Source organism: Branchiostoma belcheri, unplaced genomic scaffold (assembly GCF_001625305.1).
Source record: "Branchiostoma belcheri isolate BF01 breed outbred unplaced genomic scaffold, Haploidv18h27 scaffold46, whole genome shotgun sequence".
Taxonomy (NCBI): domain Eukaryota; kingdom Metazoa; phylum Chordata; class Leptocardii; order Amphioxiformes; family Branchiostomatidae; genus Branchiostoma; species Branchiostoma belcheri.
In genome coordinates, this window is record NW_017804087.1 from 700798 (window position 1) to 720670 (window position 19873).

Here is a 19873-nt window from a genome sequence, read left to right on the forward strand (position 1 = left end):
AAGTGTCCTTCCACCCAGGTCACCTCTATGCATTATTTAAGCCACTAAACAGGTCAGTGTTTCCCTGGGGAGCTCTAGGGCTGAAACATACCTGTCCTAGTCAGAGGTGGGCGGAGCCATTTAACAACACCTGCTGCTTTCAAAACACAAATAAACAAGCCTTGCGTACACAACTCTGTAAAACAGTATGCAGGGGCTGATCACAGATGTTCAAATTGCATCTCTACTACAACATAAACTGAAACTGAGTATTTGGATTTGATTATTTTATGACATAAATTTATGCTATTATCTGTGTATAATGATTCTCCCCTTAAGCGCGAACGCTTTCCCCGCACCTGCCTGCCTAGCTGCACAACAAAGCTCAGGACTGGACTGCCGGACGCAGTAGGGCCGAGGGGGGCCTTCTTTTCTGCAGATTTAAGAAGAAGGAGGCGACTGCCAAGATGTCAATTCGATCCAAGGACAAGAACAAGGTCGTCAAGTACGTCTTGGGAGAAAAGACGACGGGTAGTGTCTCCAAGACGTCCACGAAGGTGAGGCCATATTTCTTCTGTTACCTAGGGACACTTGTACCTCAGCGATCGGTGTAGATACATGTAGTTATGCATGAAAGTGAGAGTGCGTATCGCGTGTTTCGACTTGGAACCCTGCCCAATGCACATGGCCCTTCATTCTATGAGGGTTATGTCAAATTCGTCGTAGGCAGTTGTACGATTTTGATGTAGTAGGATTTTCAATCAGGCTCTGACAGAATGAACCACCGACAAGCTCTAAAACAACTTTTTCTCGGAAGAAGACAGTCGAATTTTGCAGGTCAAATACCCGACTATCACAAGAATTCTCTCAGCTTGCGATCGCACGACAATCTCACGATCGGATCGCACGACAAATGTGTCCAGCGCATAAGGAAGTCTATCTTGTTACGATTGGCTGTAGACTGTAACAAATTCATCCATCTCGTTTTTTCCCGAGTCAGATAAACACTACGAACAACTAAGAACGCCAATAGTGTTTTATTCTGTATAATAAAAGGCATGGGAATACATAAGTGGATGTGTTTATTCTTAAACCCAGTTGTTAAGAGTGGAAATTATACCTTAATTACAAGACGTTGAAGGACTGCAGCCACATTATATCCAGCTGCATGAACTGTCGTGTCTGACCTCCACATCTGACCCGACGCCATTAAAAATTGCTCTGCTGGGTCAAAACACAGAAAACAGTCTCCCGAATTCGTCAACTTCTGATAACCCTTCATACATGTATGTGATTATTAATTAGAGAAAAGGGATGCAAATAATGTTCATTTCGTGCAAAAAACAATGTAAAACAATGTGTTGACAACTTTGACCTTTCGTTGTTTGGTATACGTTTGTGCTCGAATCACAATTACAAAGGTCACCCATTTTTCAGTTTTAGCCATAACGTCTATGTCTACAATGTTAAAGGCATTCAGTGCAAATTCAGAGCGGCAATAAAACATATTTTGGATGAGAAAATCTGTCTGATATTGACATTTGCTTTCAGCACATTTTTCATACTTGAAGCATTTGAAATAGACCCAAAACAAGCCACGTTTTGTGGTGCCTCCTTGTATTTTTGGTACTACCAGTACTTGGTAAATAGCAAGAACCAGCCTACGGCTAAGATACGAAAACACGCAACCGTTTTCAATCAGCGACATCATATTTTTGCCTTACACATATCAGTATACTATGGGGTAGGATTGATTCAAGTTACTACATAAGAATGGCCAGCAAATTGGCTTTGGCAACCCAGTTTTACTGTCTCGTTTGGTATACAATGTACCTTTAAAACAAACGATAAAGTATTTACTGTAGCAAAATGTCACAAGTGCCTGACAGGTACCAGTGTTAAGAGGGTGTGTCGGTTGTTGTCTGCGGTCAAACACCCTACAGTCGTTGTTTACTTCTGTTTACCTCTGTTTACAATCAACACACAAACATCCTCTCATTTGCACACAAATGCATACATTCTAGAGCTCAAGTGGAATGTTCACTTTCGTTTTCGTGGGATTTGTGTGTGTTTATGTGACAGAAAGCAGTGAAAGTGTGACGGGGGTTACACAGTGTCTGGCATTCGCCTTAGGCGCTGGGAAATTCCTGCCATTTCTGTGACACGAGAAAAACAATTTCATTAGACAGTATATGTAGTAACCAATTTGGTAGCATATTACGAAAGAACAGCGTTCAAGATGCCGTCATTTTCATCCTATAGTTCGTATCAAGGTTTTTGTCCTAGGTAATGGGCCCTTCAAGGGTTTTTCAAAACGATGTTTCTCAATCGAAAGGTTAACAATTTGCACATTCTAACAACACGTTACAGGATTTGTTTCTCCTCCTTAGTCTAAAGCATTGACCAAGTGCCGACGATATTAGATTTCCTGTATAACTGTAGAGTCTCTACTATACTATCCCATACACTGAAATTATGTAGCATCCCCCTATAGACAATAATTAAGGGTTTATACGTGGAGTAAAGACCCGAAACCCTCAGATCAATGACTCTGAATGGCGGCACACAATGTACATAAATGGATGTAAAGTCAGTCACGCCTACAATAGATTTATGAGTAGTCTCGCCCGTCTTGTTGTGGGTGTGGACGACTTACCCACGTCCAGCCTTTTAGCCTTGTAAGGGGTAGAGATTACGTTCGGTAACTTGAAGGCTTTAACAAATAACAGGTTAGGAATAAGCAATTGCTTGAAGATAGTTATTTGTACTTGACGACTATCCCAGTCGACATATGCATCTAAACTAGCTTGATTATTCCAATTCTCTATTGGTTACGGGGTTAGGCAGCAGAGAGGGGGTTAAAAGGCATATGTTAAGCAGTGACCCCTTCAATACGTTTGACCTTGAACATTATCTACATCTCGATAACTTATTCTTAAAACTAATGCAATGCACGAATGATAATCACAGAAAACACTGTCTAAATACATATTTTGTTCATTTGTAGATGACGTCCTCATCCAGTACGTCAGTCAGCACTACCCGCATGACGGCCTCGTCAAGTCAGTCCTCGGGCTCCAGCGTGTTCCGCTTCGGTAGTACCGGCAGCACACCCCCGGCCAGCCCACTGTCCAGCCCCGCTACCCCTCGGCGGTCCCTCACGCGGTCTTCCTCGAGCTCTTCAAGCACCCGGTCCCGGTCGCTGTCGAGTTCCAGCACCGAGAGACGCTCTCTCGTCAGCCCGATTCCAAGCCCGGTCACCCCGAGGAGAGCCACTGCAAGTTCCCTGTCGGGCGCGATGGTGAAATACTCACCTGGCAGTCCTCAGGCTAGTCCTACTCTCACCAGGCGTATGGAGAGGTCTTCCTCCATGGAACACCTCGGCAGTCGTCTGACATCCACCCCGATCTCAGCCCTCATGAAGCAGGGGCAGCATACTCCCGGAGCGACCGCTGCTGCGTTCCTGGCTTCTTCGCAGAAAACCTCGCCAACTTCCAAGGCGACAACAGTGAGTAAAACGACCTCATCTGTATCCCAGCAAAATACTGCGAAGCAAAGTTTAGCAGCTAAAACGGCAGTTGTTTCCGTTAAAACGTCGGCTGTCACTGGAACGAAACAAGAGAAAAGCGCAACCAGCACAAAATCTACATCCTCTGTAACAACCACCATGAAGTCAGGATCTTCATCAACAACCACCATGAAGTCAGGCTCCTCATCAACAATCAGCATGAAGTCAACATCTTCGTCAAAAGCCATCACAAAGTCTTCAGCCAAGATTGCAACGACTTCATCTTCATCGACAACGAGCACGAAAGCCATAGCAAAGTCCACATCTTCATCGTCCGCCATCACAAAATCGACCTCCTCGGCCACTGCTTCATCAGCGTTCCGCTTTCAAGGGTCCTCCGTGACACCCTCAGCGTTCAACTTCGGCAGTACAGTCGGGTACACCACTCCTCCCGTGCCGTTCCGATTCGATGCGCACTACGGTGGCGGCACGATAGGCTACTCGAGCCGAGGAGACGCCAGCAACTCCATGGCCCTGGTTAGCACGAGGCAGAAATCTGGCAGCTCATCCTTTTCCAGCATCCTAAAAAGCCAGCGTGTTGTACCGATACCACATCCGGTACCAATGCCAGCTTTGCCATCTACTGCTTTGGTCCATTAGCTTGGAGAATAGAGCGACTGCAGGATCTTTCTCGCCACCTATCATCATCACCATCATCATCTTTCTCATCATCATTATCATCATCATCGGTTGACCTAAGTCGTGAACAGTCCCAAACCACTGTCTCACAAAAAGTTACCACCAAGACATCATCATCATCATCATCATCATCATCAGCGGCATCAGCAAGTTCATTTGCCAGCATCCTCAAGAGCCAACGGCCATCATCTAATTCATCTTCAACCTCCTCGACGACGAAGACAACGACGTTGGAATCGGAATTGTCTGAAAACATCTACATTAGAAACATCAACAACGGAAAGGGAGAAATCGTCAACTACAGACTAAGGGAGCCCAAACCAGAGGTGGCAAAAATGGCGCGAATTGAAGAGAAAGTTGAGGAAGAGAAGGATTTGGAAGCGAATGCAGAGAAGATCGTGCAGGAGAAAGTTGAGGAGATGAAGAAAGTGGTGATGGTGGACATGGACATAGAGAAACAGCAGACTATGGTGGCAACGAAGGTGGAGGCTATGAAGACTGAACTCATGAAAAGGTGAGTGAATACCTCTCATACTTATGTCTTGCTCTATGAGCGCCATTCCTTCTTTCTTGTGTCACCTCGAGCTCTGCGTGCGGAGTTTCAGTGTGAGTGTTTGTGTAAGTTTGTGTAGTTATTTCCACATGGTAGGCACACCGGCGACACTAACAGACAGTGTGGAAAATGCCTCCGCCTCTGATGCGTCGCCAAAAATATAGCTATTTTGATGGGTAAAATGTAAACAACGTTGACTTTGCGGTCATGATTCATAGTAGAGGGTTGATCATCAGCCAAAGTGATACACTAAAATAGATATCACACGTGCTTCACACGTCTTTGCACTGCTGCTTTTCTTCGCAACCAATCTGTTATATGATTAGGGCAACAGATTAAGAACTTTTCATGCTCATATGTCAGTTATGATACACCACAAGGTGGCTGTGGCCTTTGTTTTGCTTGAACCCTCTCAGTCGTTGTTCCAGACCTTGCCTGTCAATTATACACAGGTTGACATACCCTCTTACCTGCTAGGCGAGGTTTAAGAAGCAAATGATGCGTAATTAATGGGGATAATAGTAGGGTGTTACAAGTAGGCGTAAACGTTGTGAACAAGTTGGCACTTACCTGTCTACAAGGGTGTTATCATTACGGTCGTTTATTAACGTTTGACTGTGCCCTGTTGTGTAGATGTATGTAGTAGTCCACAATAAAAGTTACCAGAGACACTACATTATTGTTTCGTACAAGTACTTGTTGTGGACCATGTTTTTTCGACTGTGTGATTAGTCAAATGTAACATGAAATTGTTATTGCGGGGAAACCTCTGTATATATGGTATAGGAAGTATTGTTTTTGGGTAGCAGCACTGAGCTGTGTGTCTGTCCTGATAGAGTACATGTAGCTAGCATGGTGATAGCACGTGGGTAAGAGAAATTGACAGGCAGAATGACGGGGCCAAAAGGTCAGATACAGGAAATGGGGGTGGACTAGAAGGTCACGAAAATCAAAAATACTTAAATCTCTGTTTTGTTTTGTTCTTACAGGAAAGCTGCTGCCATGCATACCCATAAGTCCATCTATGACGAGTACACATTTGCCACGGGGGCCTGCATCGGCCGCCACTGTGTGGGATTCCTCCTTCTGCGCACGCGCTGCAAGCTGTGCGAGCTGTGGTTGGTCAGCTACCTGACCAAGCTTCACCTGGTGGAGCAGCGCATCCGGGTACTTCTGGACACTCGGACAGAAGACTTATTTTCGACGGTGGGACGAACCGGCATATATACCGAGATGGCACGAAATGGCGGAACGATGCAGTCCGAGATGGCACGAAACGGTACGATGCATTCCGAGATGGTGGGACGAAACGGCACTATGCAAATCGAGATGGAACGAAACGGCACAATGCAGTCCGAGATAGGACGAAGCGTCACGATGCAAGCCGACATGGGACGAAGCAGCACGATGCAGACCGAGATGGGCCGAAGCAGCACGATGCACTCCGAGATCACACGAAACGGCACGATGCATTCCGAGATGACGGCACGAAGCGGCACGATGCAAACCAAGACGATGACGTCAACAGCAACAGCCGGTGGATACCAGAACCTGGATCAAGGGTTTGTAAATGGGGATAACTCCCGGGTGGTAACACAAGTGATCACAACGACTAAATATATGTAAATACAGTTGTAGCATCTAATCACATCATGATACACCACTGGTGCCACAGTTGTATTATTTGAGATACTCGGTATAAGTTAATTCCTAACCTCAATTATGTTCCAATATATGTAATGAATTAATCAAGAATGCATTTCAAAATCGGAGGACACACTCCTGAAATTACTAATCAAGTATTGCAAATGTCTCATTGGCTAGCTTCTGCAATGTTTTAATAATGTAATTACATATAAGGGGAAATGGTGAAAGATAAGAAAAACGCATGCATAGTCACAAGTTTTCGTAATCAAAAACGTGCTGGTGTCCAAATATAAAACCCCATGAACACAACTTTACATGTTGTGAAATGCATGTTATTGTGAAGTGTTTCGCAGTTACTGTATGTCATAGGGTAGAAAAAAGGACTGCATGTACGTTTGCTGGAAATTTATGTGGTTTTCACAAACGATATTCTATTGTAGACTGGCGTGCATAATGAAACAAAATGTTGAGACGTTTTTTAATTGTGTAAGAAGCCCAAATAAAGGGCCAACATGTCAAGATGTGTTGTGACGTATATTGTATAGTGGTAACGTGAACTGTGGCACGTTGACTGGCAAGCACTGTTAAGAAGCTCAAATAATGAGCCGAATTAGAGGATATGTGTATGAAGTCATGAACTTCAAATTATTGTGAAGTTGTATACCCGAAACAAGGGGTATGTTGTCGAGAAGCCCAGTAGTGGGCCGATTTTAGCCAATAGAAATTGAGTATATATACTAGTCGTGTAGTGTTGTATTCTGTTGTGTAAGAGAGACGGCAAACAACAATTTAGTACGAGATGCCCGATTGGTGCGTCCTTTGTTTGCGGGCAACACCCCAGGTCACACTGACCCAACCAACCGGTTTCGCTGGTACATTGCGACCCATAGAGCTATGGCTTGTCCCTCTAAGCCTATTGTACGTACACAGTGAACCATTGTTTAATGAGTCCACACCATAATATATTGCCTATAAATAAGATATCTATCTGTATGTTTGTTTGTTTATTAAGAATTAACAAATGAAGAGGAGAGGGTGACAAATATTTATCTATGGAGGTGGTATTTAACGTACATGTACAACTATAACCTGTGAGACAATATATACGCGTATGTACTGTATACAATGACATTCAACAATGTAATGTATTTGTATCTTCTCACTTTGGAAGGTAGTGTTGTACATTGTATTACAGCTTAGCAAATATAAGGGTATAACATTTAAATACAAGTAATGTATCTGTGCCTGTGATTTGACTACTGAGTAACTTAATTTAGCATGTATATATACGGTTTGCTATCTAATAGAAGTATTGAAATATATGGTGTAATTTAAAGAAGTGTTGGGATAGATTTGGATGTGTAAATGGTAGATTCTGCATGGTTTCGGTACTGTATTTGTGTAGAAATGACATCTCTAACTCTGGCTCCTATTCCAGCTAGATCGCTGAATTTCGCTGATATTCATAGAAATATCATGTTCTGTGATTCTTTTCACTGTTGAGAAATTTTGTCTTCTCAGATATCACGATTGTTTTAATGCCGTTTAGTGATAGCAGTTTCACATACTGTGTATCAATTTCACATACTGTCACAAGTACCTCTACAGTTTCTACTAACATTGACATAAATACCTCCTAAATGTACTACTATACTTTTTTCTAGCTCTCTACAGCACATAAACAGTACTGTACACACAAAACATACCTCCAATTTTCATACCGAACAGCTGAACTCAAACCTCACATATCCATATTTTCTCGTTATATGTATGTATTGGAAATGGTATCTCAGGATTCGAAACTGCATGTAAGGTTCCTATGTTGAGGTTACTATGTTATATTTAGGGTTAACTGGGTTTAATCACATTATTATACATTTATCATATTATTATTTATCTTTTTAAAACGAATGTTGTGTGACATAACTTACATAATATTATGTAATCTTGACATTAAATGTGGTGCATTATGATAAACCCCCATTTCTGTGAGTGGACTTTGAATATAACATGATAGTGATAGAAAAGCAGTGAAATTAGAAATAATAGTAAAAGGAAGGAATTGAACTGAACGCGCAACTAAGAAATGCAGCACAAAGGCTTTATGATGAAAGTTTCAAGCCTTTAGAATAATTCAAGTTTTGACGCTTTGGTTCCTAGGGAACAGCGCCACCTGTATTACAGCGGCTGCTTCTGGTATTGCAGCGGGTTGATCTAAGCAATACCTGCAATGAAAATCCATAACTCCGTACGTGTCCAACTTACGATATACACATAAGATTAAAATTCAAACCCAATACAGCACCTGTTACCATGTTATTTGCCCCAAAAATGGCAGAGATGAATCCATTCAAAGAAATGCCAGGAGAATAAGCATGAGAAAAAATAATATGTCTTCACCACTTTGTGATGTTAAGCCATAATTTAACATCTTGATGTAAAATCATATCTGTTTAACGTGTAAAACATCATTGCCGTCGATGCATGTCAGTGTGAGAGTCAAATTCCCCGCCTCCAAAATAATCTCGCGTTTTCTCGCGAGAGCGACCCTACCGACGAAATCGCCACGAGATGTAAACATTGTTGCCTGGCAACAGCGACGAACACGAGCCGCCATCTTGAAAGAAAGTTGATCCTGGACCCAAAGTTGTCAAAACACGCTATCTGCACATTTCTCGAGTCAACATGGGCTCTACTTGGATTTTAGCACCTTAGTTTTGAGGCTGATCGACTCCTTCAGCTCAAGACAACCTGTTAAGTCGTCTGCAGAACTGATTTTGACGCTGGAAACGTTTTCGAAGTTGTCTTGGAGGAGGGACAAAAGCAAAACATGGCGGACATCAAGGTAGGTTACACTTCTTTTGTAAAGTCCTTCGTCATGGTTTGCAACTGCGTAGGTGACGAAAGTTCACATATTTCTAACGCATTTTTTGGGCTAACATATAATTTTAGGATGTGAGAACGTTTCTATACAAGACATGCTATCCTGAGTTTCAACGCCTATGTCGAAAACGCCCCACTACTTGACTAAATCGCAACATAACCTAGCTCATAGCTGTTTATATAATCCTTTTACAGCTATTGTTCACCATTTTAAATGTTTGTCAAATGCACAGCATTTTTACAGACCAAAGCCACTCTATATTGTTAAGAAGATAGATAAAATTATAATGTAATGTTCTTTATTTGTCTAATTCTTTTCCGTCTGGGCCACTAAACCCGATCCCTATACTAGTATTTTATACACACAAGGGATCAAGTCTTATTGTTCAAACAGACCACGTAAACGATTTTAGCGGTTGTAAATGTAAAAGATCGGCCCAGTTGCGTGACCACATCTTTCCTAATATCCAACAAGCCGTCTTGGTTTCTTTATTCTACACTTGATCGATGAGCTAACAGCAAACCGCCCTGGGTTTGTCTATTAATAATAAATGGAGCTGCAACTGATCTGACATTTTAAGCGACATGTTTAGAGAATGTTGAGTTTTGTAGGGATGGATTTGTAAAGACGACTTGTAGGATTGAAAAATTATGTTCCTGTGGTTTTTACATAGTGGTTAGAAGATGTGTACTTGCACCAAATTAGTCTTAAAGTTGAAGTTTAACACACTGTTTTGTCTATTATTTTGAAACACACAAACAGACAACTAGTTTGAAAATTGCGTGTGATCCTTTCTTGAGAACCAAATTGCATTGTCACTATTATCAATTTTTAACTAATCCTGTTGATTCAATTGATTTAGATTTTATACAAGTCAGACCATTTGGAGTCTTGTTTTTTTACACCATATCTCACTGTTCTTGGCACCCTGTTTTTTGAGGGTACAGAGGGGGTCACAAGAAATTGAGTTACTGTCCGACTACCAAGAACTGATGCACCATTAGAAAAAGAAAAAGTCATACTCAATAACCTTGTCCTTTTCTCACAGCCCCTTCCACCAATAAGGACCAAGGGAAAGAAGACAGAAGCACCAATCAGATTTTTGCCTGCACTGCCAGAGGTAATGTTATATGTACTCTCTTGGTCAATCGTTTTAGATTTCAGTTATTTCAGATGACAGTAAGAAACTTATGTATGGCCTGGTAGTAGCTTTGCCACAGTGGGCTAAAGAACAAAGGTTGGGGTACTCACAGCTCGATTCAAATTTTTTCAGACACGAGCCAAACCAGCATGGCAGACAGCACAGCCGTCGTTTGTCCTCCATGGACAACCCACGGACGAGATGGCAGAAGTTTTCGACCTCACCTCAGAACTTACCAAGGGTAAGAGATATTGTCAATTACTAGAAAGATAACATTTGCAAAGCAAATACATCATGTTTACCTTCACATGAGGGTCTAGCTCATCAAACTACTGCTCTGTTTATTCTTACTCAAACATATTCAAATATATGGTGACTGAGCCTCTCAAACTCTGTTCTGCAACTTGCTACATAATGTAATCCAACACTCCAGGGTGTCTGCTACAGTATTAGTTACCACAGTGACAGCCATTGGGTTCAGGTCATGCATGGGAGTAAGTGGGCAGTACATGGAGGAATTTTGGAAGTAGTTGACTGAATGTAATACCCATTTAAATTACATCATAAATCCCCTCCACAATTCCATTACATACATGAAAACCCCAAAACATGAGATCTAAAGACCCTGATTTCTTGTCGTTGACAGGAACCAAAAGAAGAAAGCTCCACCCGCGGAGTAAAACGTGGGACGGAGCCAATGGTCACACAGAACAGAACGGGATGCCGGACATCAACGGTAAACAGAAGCCCGCCACGTTCTCACATCCGCGCAAGGACAGGGAGTCCTTCAGACAAGCACTGGTCAACATCATCATGTAAGTATCCTGTCAATCAATCAACCAATCAATAAGATTTTTTTGCAACACCTCAGGGGCAAGCCAAATAGTATATCATATACCCTCTTGAAGAAGTTCAGGAATTTCAGAGATATTTTTGTGTTTATATTTGATTTTTTAAATTATTTCCCAGGCAAGCTGACACCCCTCCCAGCCGCCCTGCGTCAGCCAGTGCAGAGCTCCCACCTCTGGACAGACCAGGGTCTCCTACAGCTGCAGAAAAGGACATTCTGGTAGGACCAATCAGCTCATGACTTTTGCCGATAGACTAATCCTGACTGTCAATCAGTTAGCAGTTCAAGCAATGAAAAAGTAGCTTCTTGTTTGCCAGATATATGCATCTGTAGGTTTTTGTTTTGTGGCATCCCTTTTTTTGGTGGAAGTGGGCTATGGGATCAGTCTATATCATCTTCAAAGACCACTAGGTTGTGTACCAAAATGGTTACCTTCTTGTATAGTGTCATCTCTCTTGTATAGTGTCATCTCTCATTGTATTGTCCTTTTTCTCCCCCAGCGTTATTACTACTACATTCACCACGGGATCGACACAGACCATGTTGCGCCCATGGAGGACTCCTGGCTGGACCATGTGCTGGGTCTTGTACCCGACAAACTCAAGGTAAACTTAGAAAAAGACAAAATCATCTTCAAACATCCGGTAAAAATGTGATGCAACACTTGTAACTTATATATTAGAATTATACTTTTTATAATGAAAGGATTTTCTGAATAAGAAAAAAGCATACTAATAGATGTTAAATGGTGGTATAAGAGTATGAGGTTGCAGGGACACTAAAAGGAAGTTAGGTCAGAGGTCCCAGAAAAGGTTATCTCCTTGCCTGTCTTCAGTTCCCTGCTATATGCATGCTCGTTGCCTTTTGGAAGCAGGTCTAAATATTTAGAATTCACAATAACAAATAAGAAGAAACTCACAACAACTCTACTTGTTAGAGGTATGACATCTTCAACTTCTTGTGACTAATTTATTTGACCTTCCAACGACCTTGTAGCACTTGGATGAGCTGATAGAGAACCTGTCAGATGAGATGCGGGAGGACTACCTCCTGAGTGTGAAGAAGGCCATCGTGGACTTTGTCCTGAGGGACCCCAGAGAGAAGGATGATGACAAGAAGGAGGAAGTCTTAGAACACAGAGCTGAGTAAGTAAATTAATGTAGGTTTTCAAAGGGCCTTTGCACATTTTCATTTTGTGGGAAAGTGGGATTGTCGCAACCTAAGGCTAAGTTCAGAGCATAGGGTGTCCCCAGATAAAAGTTAATATTACCATAACACCACATTGTGTGACTGACATTGATTCTTGCTTGTTCTTGTTGCACCTAGACTTGACGTGGTGCCCAAACCGTGGAACCGGTCATACCTGTCTGCGCTCGCCGCCATGCAACAGGACTTGAACATAACCAACCCCACCATGTTGGCTGTGTTAGACCTGTGGCATGTTTCCTTCGGGTAAGTCAGAGGGGAAGTTTTTCATGAAAGATGCAGCCGTGCATAACAGACTGACCATGAGCTCCAAATCCTAACCCCATCTTGTGTAGCTTACCCTAACCCTTACCCCCAACCCAAAATAACATTTACTTCTTTAATTCTTCAGCTTTTCCCATTCTAACCAACATTTCCCAACCCCAGCCAATTTACCATAACCACGATCTAAAACTAACAGCTACATGACCTACTAAATACTAACAGGTGTTTCCCAAGGTTCAGTCCTTGGACCATTGCTACTAGATTCTAATAGTGTTCCCCAAGGTTCAATACTGGAACCACTGCTCTTAACATATACTGTAGACAAACTGTGTTTCAGTGAGTGGTGCCAGTTGCATAATTTTGGTTGCTTTTTCATGAAAAAGTATTCCCTGATTGGTGTATTTCTGTGACCTGCCGTGGTAACTGGACGTTGTGGTAGTAACACCGTTGCTCTTCTGGGTATGGAATGGTGGTCTCAGGGAGCGAATATGTCCACTTACAATGGTTTCTTTCTTGTGCTTTTGAAATTAATGCTTTTAAATGCTTTTAAATGCTGTGATTCTTGACTAACTGATTTTTTACTGACTTTTCCTTCCCACATGATTAAAAGCTGTTATGACAGTATGTTTTAATCAATAAAAAATATATTGCACATTTAGTGAATTCAAAATAAAACTGTTAATACACACTTCATGAGTGTAGTCCTACAAAGAGTTTGAAACAAAATATTCTTTGAATCATAACTGTTGCTTTCTTTTTGGCTAAAGACTAAGTTTCTCAAAGCTTCAGAAACATTTTAAAAAAAGGTTGAAAAAATTTTTGGCGATACCTCTGGAAATTTCCACCCTGGCATGTGCACGACATGGACTCTCCCTGTTGCTATAGCAACCTGCGGCTGGTGGACATCGAGGAGTTTCACCGGCGCCCAGACTCCATGGAGCTGTCGGTGTTCCAGAACCTGGTCATGAAGCACATCGAATCAGCCAAGGAAAAACTACTCAAGAAGTAAGTCAGATGATCTTTGAGTTTCTCTTGAATCTCTTATGGAGCCAAGTATCTTAAGTCCCATGGCATTTCTGCCCAATACTTGCTCCTTGTGTTGGGATTTTCAGACCAAAGGTACTGCTAGCTTTTACCATTTTTTTGTTCTTTTCTCCAAAATACCCCCAATATGTTATACACATTCTGATTCAATAGAAAGAAAAGAGTCCATTTTCCATATATATTATGGATGTTTGGCAAGCAGTCATGATTTTTATTGGAAACAATGCAATAAAAGATACTTTTGTCCTAAACTTGACAATGTGAAATAACTATAGTGCTTCTCAAAGCCATTTATTATGTAAAATGCCAATTACAAAACTACACCATTCCAGAGAAGTCCCGATAATGTCAAGATGACATACATGTGCATGAGAAAAAGTTATGGCTATACTCTGTCCTTGGTGCTGAACTCACCATTCACTCAGTTGAAAGGCTGATCTTTACAACATAGTAGAATTCTTTTTTAAGTGAAAGGTACTTCATTTGTATACAAGTATTACTACTTGTAGTTTCCTGAAGTCACATTATGTATATTACCAAGAGTTAAAAAAGTTGTCAGAAAGCGTAACATTTTCTACTTTACCCTAAACCCAGGTGGTTCCCAGAAGTACAGAACATCTACTACCAGGGTAACAAGAGGAAACAGGTGCCCAACAACCATAACGGCCGTAAACTGGAGATGTTCTTCAACTGTGCGGCCACACTGATGACCTCTCACCTGCAGAGCCTGGCCCTGGCGTCCATCCAGGACTACACTGACCTGCTGTGTCAGCCACCGGTCAGTTCTGCAACTCTTTTCTTTACCAAAGTCAAGAAGATTATGTTTTTTGTTAGTTTTTACTGTTTCTTAACAGTATGCATGTAACTAAAAATGTTGTGAATAAATTGTTTAAAGCTACCTAGTGATGATGCCCCTACTGTACTTGGTGCCAAGGCTTTCGTCTCTGCTATCATAGTTCTAGGAAAAAACAAGTTTTGAACACCTCAATCCTTGGTTGATAACTCTGTTATTTGAAGACATGACTAATTTGATAATAATTGTTCTTTTCTGAGCTGATATCAGGTAGTTAACCATCTTATTACAATCTTTTCATCATTTTTGCCTGAATCTGTGTTTCAGACCTCTATCCGGGCCTATGAACACCCAGGTTTCGTGATGCGGCTCATTTTGGACAACGTGTCCATCAAGTTTGAGCCTGACTTCAAGGACTTTGAGATCGTCCTGCTGAACGTGTTTGATGTGATGATCAAAGCTGTGAACGTGGTGCCCCGGGTAGAGACCAAACTCTACACAGAATGGGTAAGTCTATCGTTTTTTTTTAAAGATGCTCTTTCCCCGAGCTCTAAGCAGAGAAGGCAGTATGTGCCATTTCAAGTCTTTAGTATGACTTGTTCAGGTATCAAACTGACCTACCAAAATTTGATGAACAAATGCTCTAAGACTAGTTGCTATAGTCTTGGCCATTGCAGATAAAGTATCAGTTAGGTCCTAAATGACCAATATGTACTACTTTGGGCCTTGAAAATTGCACTGATCTGATCATATTAACCTCACTACCGCCAAATCCTGTAACCAATTGGCTTCCTTGGTGTGCTAAAGATTAGGAGGTCAGAAATGAAGAAATCACACTAAGTCATTTTATTTCTGTCCCACATATAAATGATTGTATGAAACTTATGTGACTCTTTTTTCTCCATCACCAGTCCGGGAACAGGTCCAAGGCGACGCTGAAGCCGGTGATTCTGGACGAGATTCTGGAGAACGCCAAGGAGAAGGTGAAGGAGATCATCGCGGCCGAGAGCGCTGGTCCTAACCAGCACCTCCGCAACTTCGACAAGTATCAGTACCTCGTTAACAAGCAGGTCAGTCAGCACTTTTTTTACTTCCTTGTAGTATGGAAGTATTGTTATGAGTGTCCAAGTTATAGGTTTGTGTGTATATTTTTGTCTGCAGAAAGTTGGTTGACAGAACATGGGTGGGGGACATATAGATTGACATCCAGAAAGTCAAAAGGTCAGACACAGGAAATGGGGTACGGGTGAGCAAGATTGACAGGTTACAGCTTTGTTTAGTATTGTTCTGTGAGGAAGTATACAATGCCTTATGTTGTTTGTCTTTATTTCAGGCTGAACAAGATGTTGACCAGTTCTTGGCGGAGACTCACTCCTTCCCAGAGTACGCACAGGAAGTCAAGAAGTACCAGGATCTCATAGATGACATCACATACAACTCACGCAAGGTAACATAGCAATGTCATTACAACTATCAGATAAAGGACTTTAAATTTTATGTAATGTGTCATTGGAAGTAATTCTTAGGTTCTTTCAGAGTTTTAGATTTGTGCATTCAACAACTTTGTAATTACCAATATTGACAAGTTTATATTAAGTAATTAGTGTTGTAAATATATTTTTTCAAAGGACAGTCACTGTCAATAGACAGTTACTGTATATATATTATTGCTTTGCTTTCAAATTAGTGTCTTTGCAATAAAGCTTAATATAGAGTTGTTAGTAGGTGAATTATTTTCTGTGTTAGTTTAATTTAAAACCTCTAATGGGGATGTCCTAATTTGAGATTACAGTCGCTAAAATGGTTAAGATTGTTTTGCAAATGCACCTTCCTGTCTGATTAGATTAGGGCATCCTCCGCTTAAGTTGTAGCAATATGTCTCTCAGCGATAGTGTATTAAGTAATGTTAGTAGCTTTGTAGTAAAATAAAACTTGCCTTTCTCTGCCCACTTTTGTAGCTCAGACCGGTGAGTTCCAGTTTAGACTAGTAACACCTTGCCTATCACGTTACCACTGCAGTGGTCACTCATTTAGGGGGCATGTGGTTTATCATCACATCTTCACATAGCAATACGCACAAGCACTCTCCCAAATTGTTTGATCTAAATTTATTTCAGCACATTTTTTGGAACCGTTGCACAGTTGGTTGAGCATGTTATGTTAGTGGTGCTACTTACTCATAGATAATTCAGCAAGCAATCTTTGCTTTGGGGTTTCCGGAAAAGATAGAGCAGTGTACCTGGCCAAGCTATCTTACCAGGCTACCCTTTTTGAGCCTCAAGGACATGCATTGGGGTTTGAAAAGGCTAACAAACCAGGCAATAGGTACACTGTCTCACTTTTTCTGGAAATTATGTTGCTGTCAATTCATTTGGAATGACTGCATGGGAGTTTTAAATTTTTTTTTCAAAAGTAATATTGTCTATTTCAAAAGTAAAATTGTCTATACTGAGCAAACTTATGCAGAAAACCACAAACTCTTACAGAGGATGCACATTACTGAATGAAGAACACAATTGCTCTCTGAGGGTGTTGAAGTGCATGCAACATTTGATAGCAATGTATAATGTTTGGGTGCCCCTCTACACACACACATACCTGTTTGAACATTGACCTATGACGTGTGCCCCCCTCCCCCCCCTCAGGTGATCAGACTGGGTATGTTTGAGCTGCACTGTGATGAGTTGATCCGTGGCCTGGCCAAACGTGCGGAAACCCTGATGAACAAACTACTGCAGCGCATGTCCAGGGACCACCAGGAGGCCAACAGAAAGTTAGTAATCATAACCAACTTCTTTGTTTGTTTGTTGAAGAGCTTCAACTTTTATGTAATTTTGTATACCAGTAGTAAACTTTTCTTTTAGGAATAGACTGATCCCATAATCCTGCCCACCTCTGGCGAAATGTAGACATGCGAAATATAAACATAAACTAAGATGCAAATTTTCTCAGTTTAATTAAGAAATTCTGACTGAAAACCTTCTGTGTTGTCTACAGGTTGTGTGAGGAATATGAGCTAATAGCGGAGAAGGCTCTGACCACACCTGCCAACACACAGGAACTCATGGAACTCAAGGTACAGTAAATTCAGTTATTCAGCTATTTCAAATGTTTCAAGTATGAAATGATGACAAAAACATGCTAAGAAATTGCAGTAAATGTCAATATCGGACAGATTTCCTCATCCAGAATATTTTTGCTTTGCCACCCCAAAATCACATTGAATGACATTTAAAACTTTTTGTTTCTTCTTTTTCTTAGCAATACATTGAGAAGGTAGAGAAGCAGGACATTGTAGAGATGGACAAACGTTTGGAGGAGGCTAAGAACCGGCTGGTGTTCCTGGTGGACTGTACGCAGTTCTCGCCCGGAGAGATGCGGATGAACAACAACACCTTCCAGTGGCACACACGCATGCCTGAGGTGTTCGAGGAGCACAAGAGGATTGTTGGTGACAAGAGGGAGCAATATGAGGAAGGTCTCAAGGTATAGACACACATCATTATGTTATGAAATGCTTACTAATAATTTAAAGTTTGAAGATTTTTGCTAAACATCACATGCATGGGCTGACGAAATGTTGAATTTTGAAAAGGCAGATTTTTTTACTGGCCTTTGATCAAGCTTTCATAGTCTAGATAAATAATTGCAGTTTTGTGATTGACTTGTGATTTTGTGGCTTGCTGTCATTTTGCGCCTTGGTTTCCCACATTCCTACCTACAGTACCACGGCTACAATTGTCTTTCCTTTGACCTTCAAATTCAAAATGGCAGAAGGTCATCTAAAAATGAGTAAAATTTGTCCAATGCTACAATGGTCTTTTGACCTCCAAATTCAAGATGGCGGAAGGTCATCTAAAGTTTTCCAATGCTACTATGGTCTAATGGTCTTTTGACCTTCAAATCCAAGATGGCGGAAGGTCAGATACAAAGTGAATACGTAGTTAACTCATCCGTCATTTCCCATTTACAGCTTCGCCGTGAGCGTTTCACAGAAGAGCTGGAAGGCTACAACAAACAGCTGGAGGAGTTCAACACCTTCGGTGACCTGAACGAGATCCATCGCTACCTGAAGAAAGCTCAGGCCCTCAATTCACGTCTAGATGCTGCCGCAGAAAAGGTAGCCATTTTCATCAAAAGTACAGTACAGTGATGGAAAACAATTAGTTTGTGTTACCAGTAAGCAACATGTAAACAGTGAAATGGCTTACCCATGAGAAGAAATATTAGGGTAGTAGCAGAGAGTGCAATTTGCATAGCATTTGTTAAATTGTATCTGGTTGGTTGTTGGTTTAGATCGAGCAGTTTAACCAGGAGGAGGAGGCGTTTGGCTGGCAGACGACGGCGTATCCCGGTCGCCAGAAGATCCTGAACGTTCTCACCCCATACCTGAAACTGTACGAGACAACCGTGGAGTTCAACAACAAGTACAAGTACGTGTTTCATACACTGATATCCTCTACTACTTACTTTAACATTGAATAGTTTGTGTGAAGTTTCAGTTGGGTTCAGCACCAAGGACAGGGACAGTCTGAGTAGAACAACATATTCAGAAATAAGGACAGGAATGACATATCCTCTGTACAGTTACAGTTACTGTCACAGTATTAAAATTTAGTTTGTGTTATGTTTCATTTGGGTTCAGCACCAAGGACAGGGACAGTCTGACTAGAACAACATATTCAGTACCATATACAACAATGGCATGTCTGCTAAACATTGACTGTGACATTACTTAGTTTGTTTGAAGTTTTAGTTAGGTTCAGCACCAAGGACAGGGGCAGTTTCAGTAGAACAACATATTCAGTACCATCAAGACAACAAATAAGATGAAATAAAATGAAACAAAATGAATAGAAAATGAATTGAAAGATCAAAGATCTCATTTCTCCATTTTTCTGAATTTCCTCTCAGTCTGGCCTGTGTAGCATGTGGAAATAACTAAAGAAACACAAGTAAACACACTGAAAACAAAATCTCAGTAGAAGGAGGTATTGAACATTACAAGTATGGTTGTTAATTTTATGTATAATTTTTTTTAGGGAGTGGATGGAGGGTCCGTTCCAGGAGGTGAACCCTGACCAGGTTGAAAACGATGTTGGGAACTACTGGAGAAACCTCTACAAACTGGAGAAGGGCTTTGATGATATTCCAAATGCACAGAAGATGGCAAATAAGGTAAGTAGACTAGACATGCATGTGTGTGTGTGTGTGTGTGTGTGTGTGTGTGTGTGTGTGTGTGTGTGTGTGTGCTATGTGTGTGTGCATGAATGTGTGCATGAATGCATGTATGTGTTATGTAATG

General features: G+C 41.4%; 2 protein-coding genes across 5 annotated transcripts in view; both read left to right on the top strand.

The window, feature by feature from the left end:
• Positions 1–2990: 2990 nt before the first annotated feature.
• Positions 2991–6365, top strand: LOC109478899 (uncharacterized serine-rich protein C215.13-like). Its single transcript, XM_019780709.1, is given in 4 exon segments — positions 2991–4144; positions 4146–4187; positions 4189–4700; positions 5729–6365. Coding segments are annotated over 4 exon segments (2310 nt in total). The 5' UTR covers positions 2991–3025.
• A 2602-nt stretch (positions 6366–8967) lies between these two features.
• The window catches only part of LOC109478937 (dynein heavy chain 7, axonemal-like), a 54531-nt gene continuing 43625 nt past the window's right edge, over positions 8968–19873 (top strand). For all 4 annotated transcript variants that reach the window (XM_019780743.1, XM_019780744.1, XM_019780745.1 and 1 more), the window contains exons 1-19: positions 8968–9231; positions 10319–10390; positions 10544–10652; positions 11058–11226; positions 11381–11480; positions 11762–11866; positions 12258–12406; positions 12588–12713; positions 13617–13736; positions 14370–14553; positions 14896–15075; positions 15480–15638; positions 15902–16015; positions 17214–17341; positions 17566–17644; positions 17830–18054; positions 18542–18688; positions 18865–19001; positions 19611–19746. In XM_019780743.1, coding sequence (XP_019636302.1) covers positions 9217–9231; positions 10319–10390; positions 10544–10652; positions 11058–11226; positions 11381–11480; positions 11762–11866; positions 12258–12406; positions 12588–12713; positions 13617–13736; positions 14370–14553; positions 14896–15075; positions 15480–15638; positions 15902–16015; positions 17214–17341; positions 17566–17644; positions 17830–18054; positions 18542–18688; positions 18865–19001; positions 19611–19746 — 2454 coding nt within the window. In that variant the 5' untranslated portion in view covers positions 8968–9216. The remainder of the gene's footprint in view (positions 9232–10318; positions 10391–10543; positions 10653–11057; positions 11227–11380; positions 11481–11761; positions 11867–12257; positions 12407–12587; positions 12714–13616; positions 13737–14369; positions 14554–14895; positions 15076–15479; positions 15639–15901; positions 16016–17213; positions 17342–17565; positions 17645–17829; positions 18055–18541; positions 18689–18864; positions 19002–19610; positions 19747–19873) is intronic.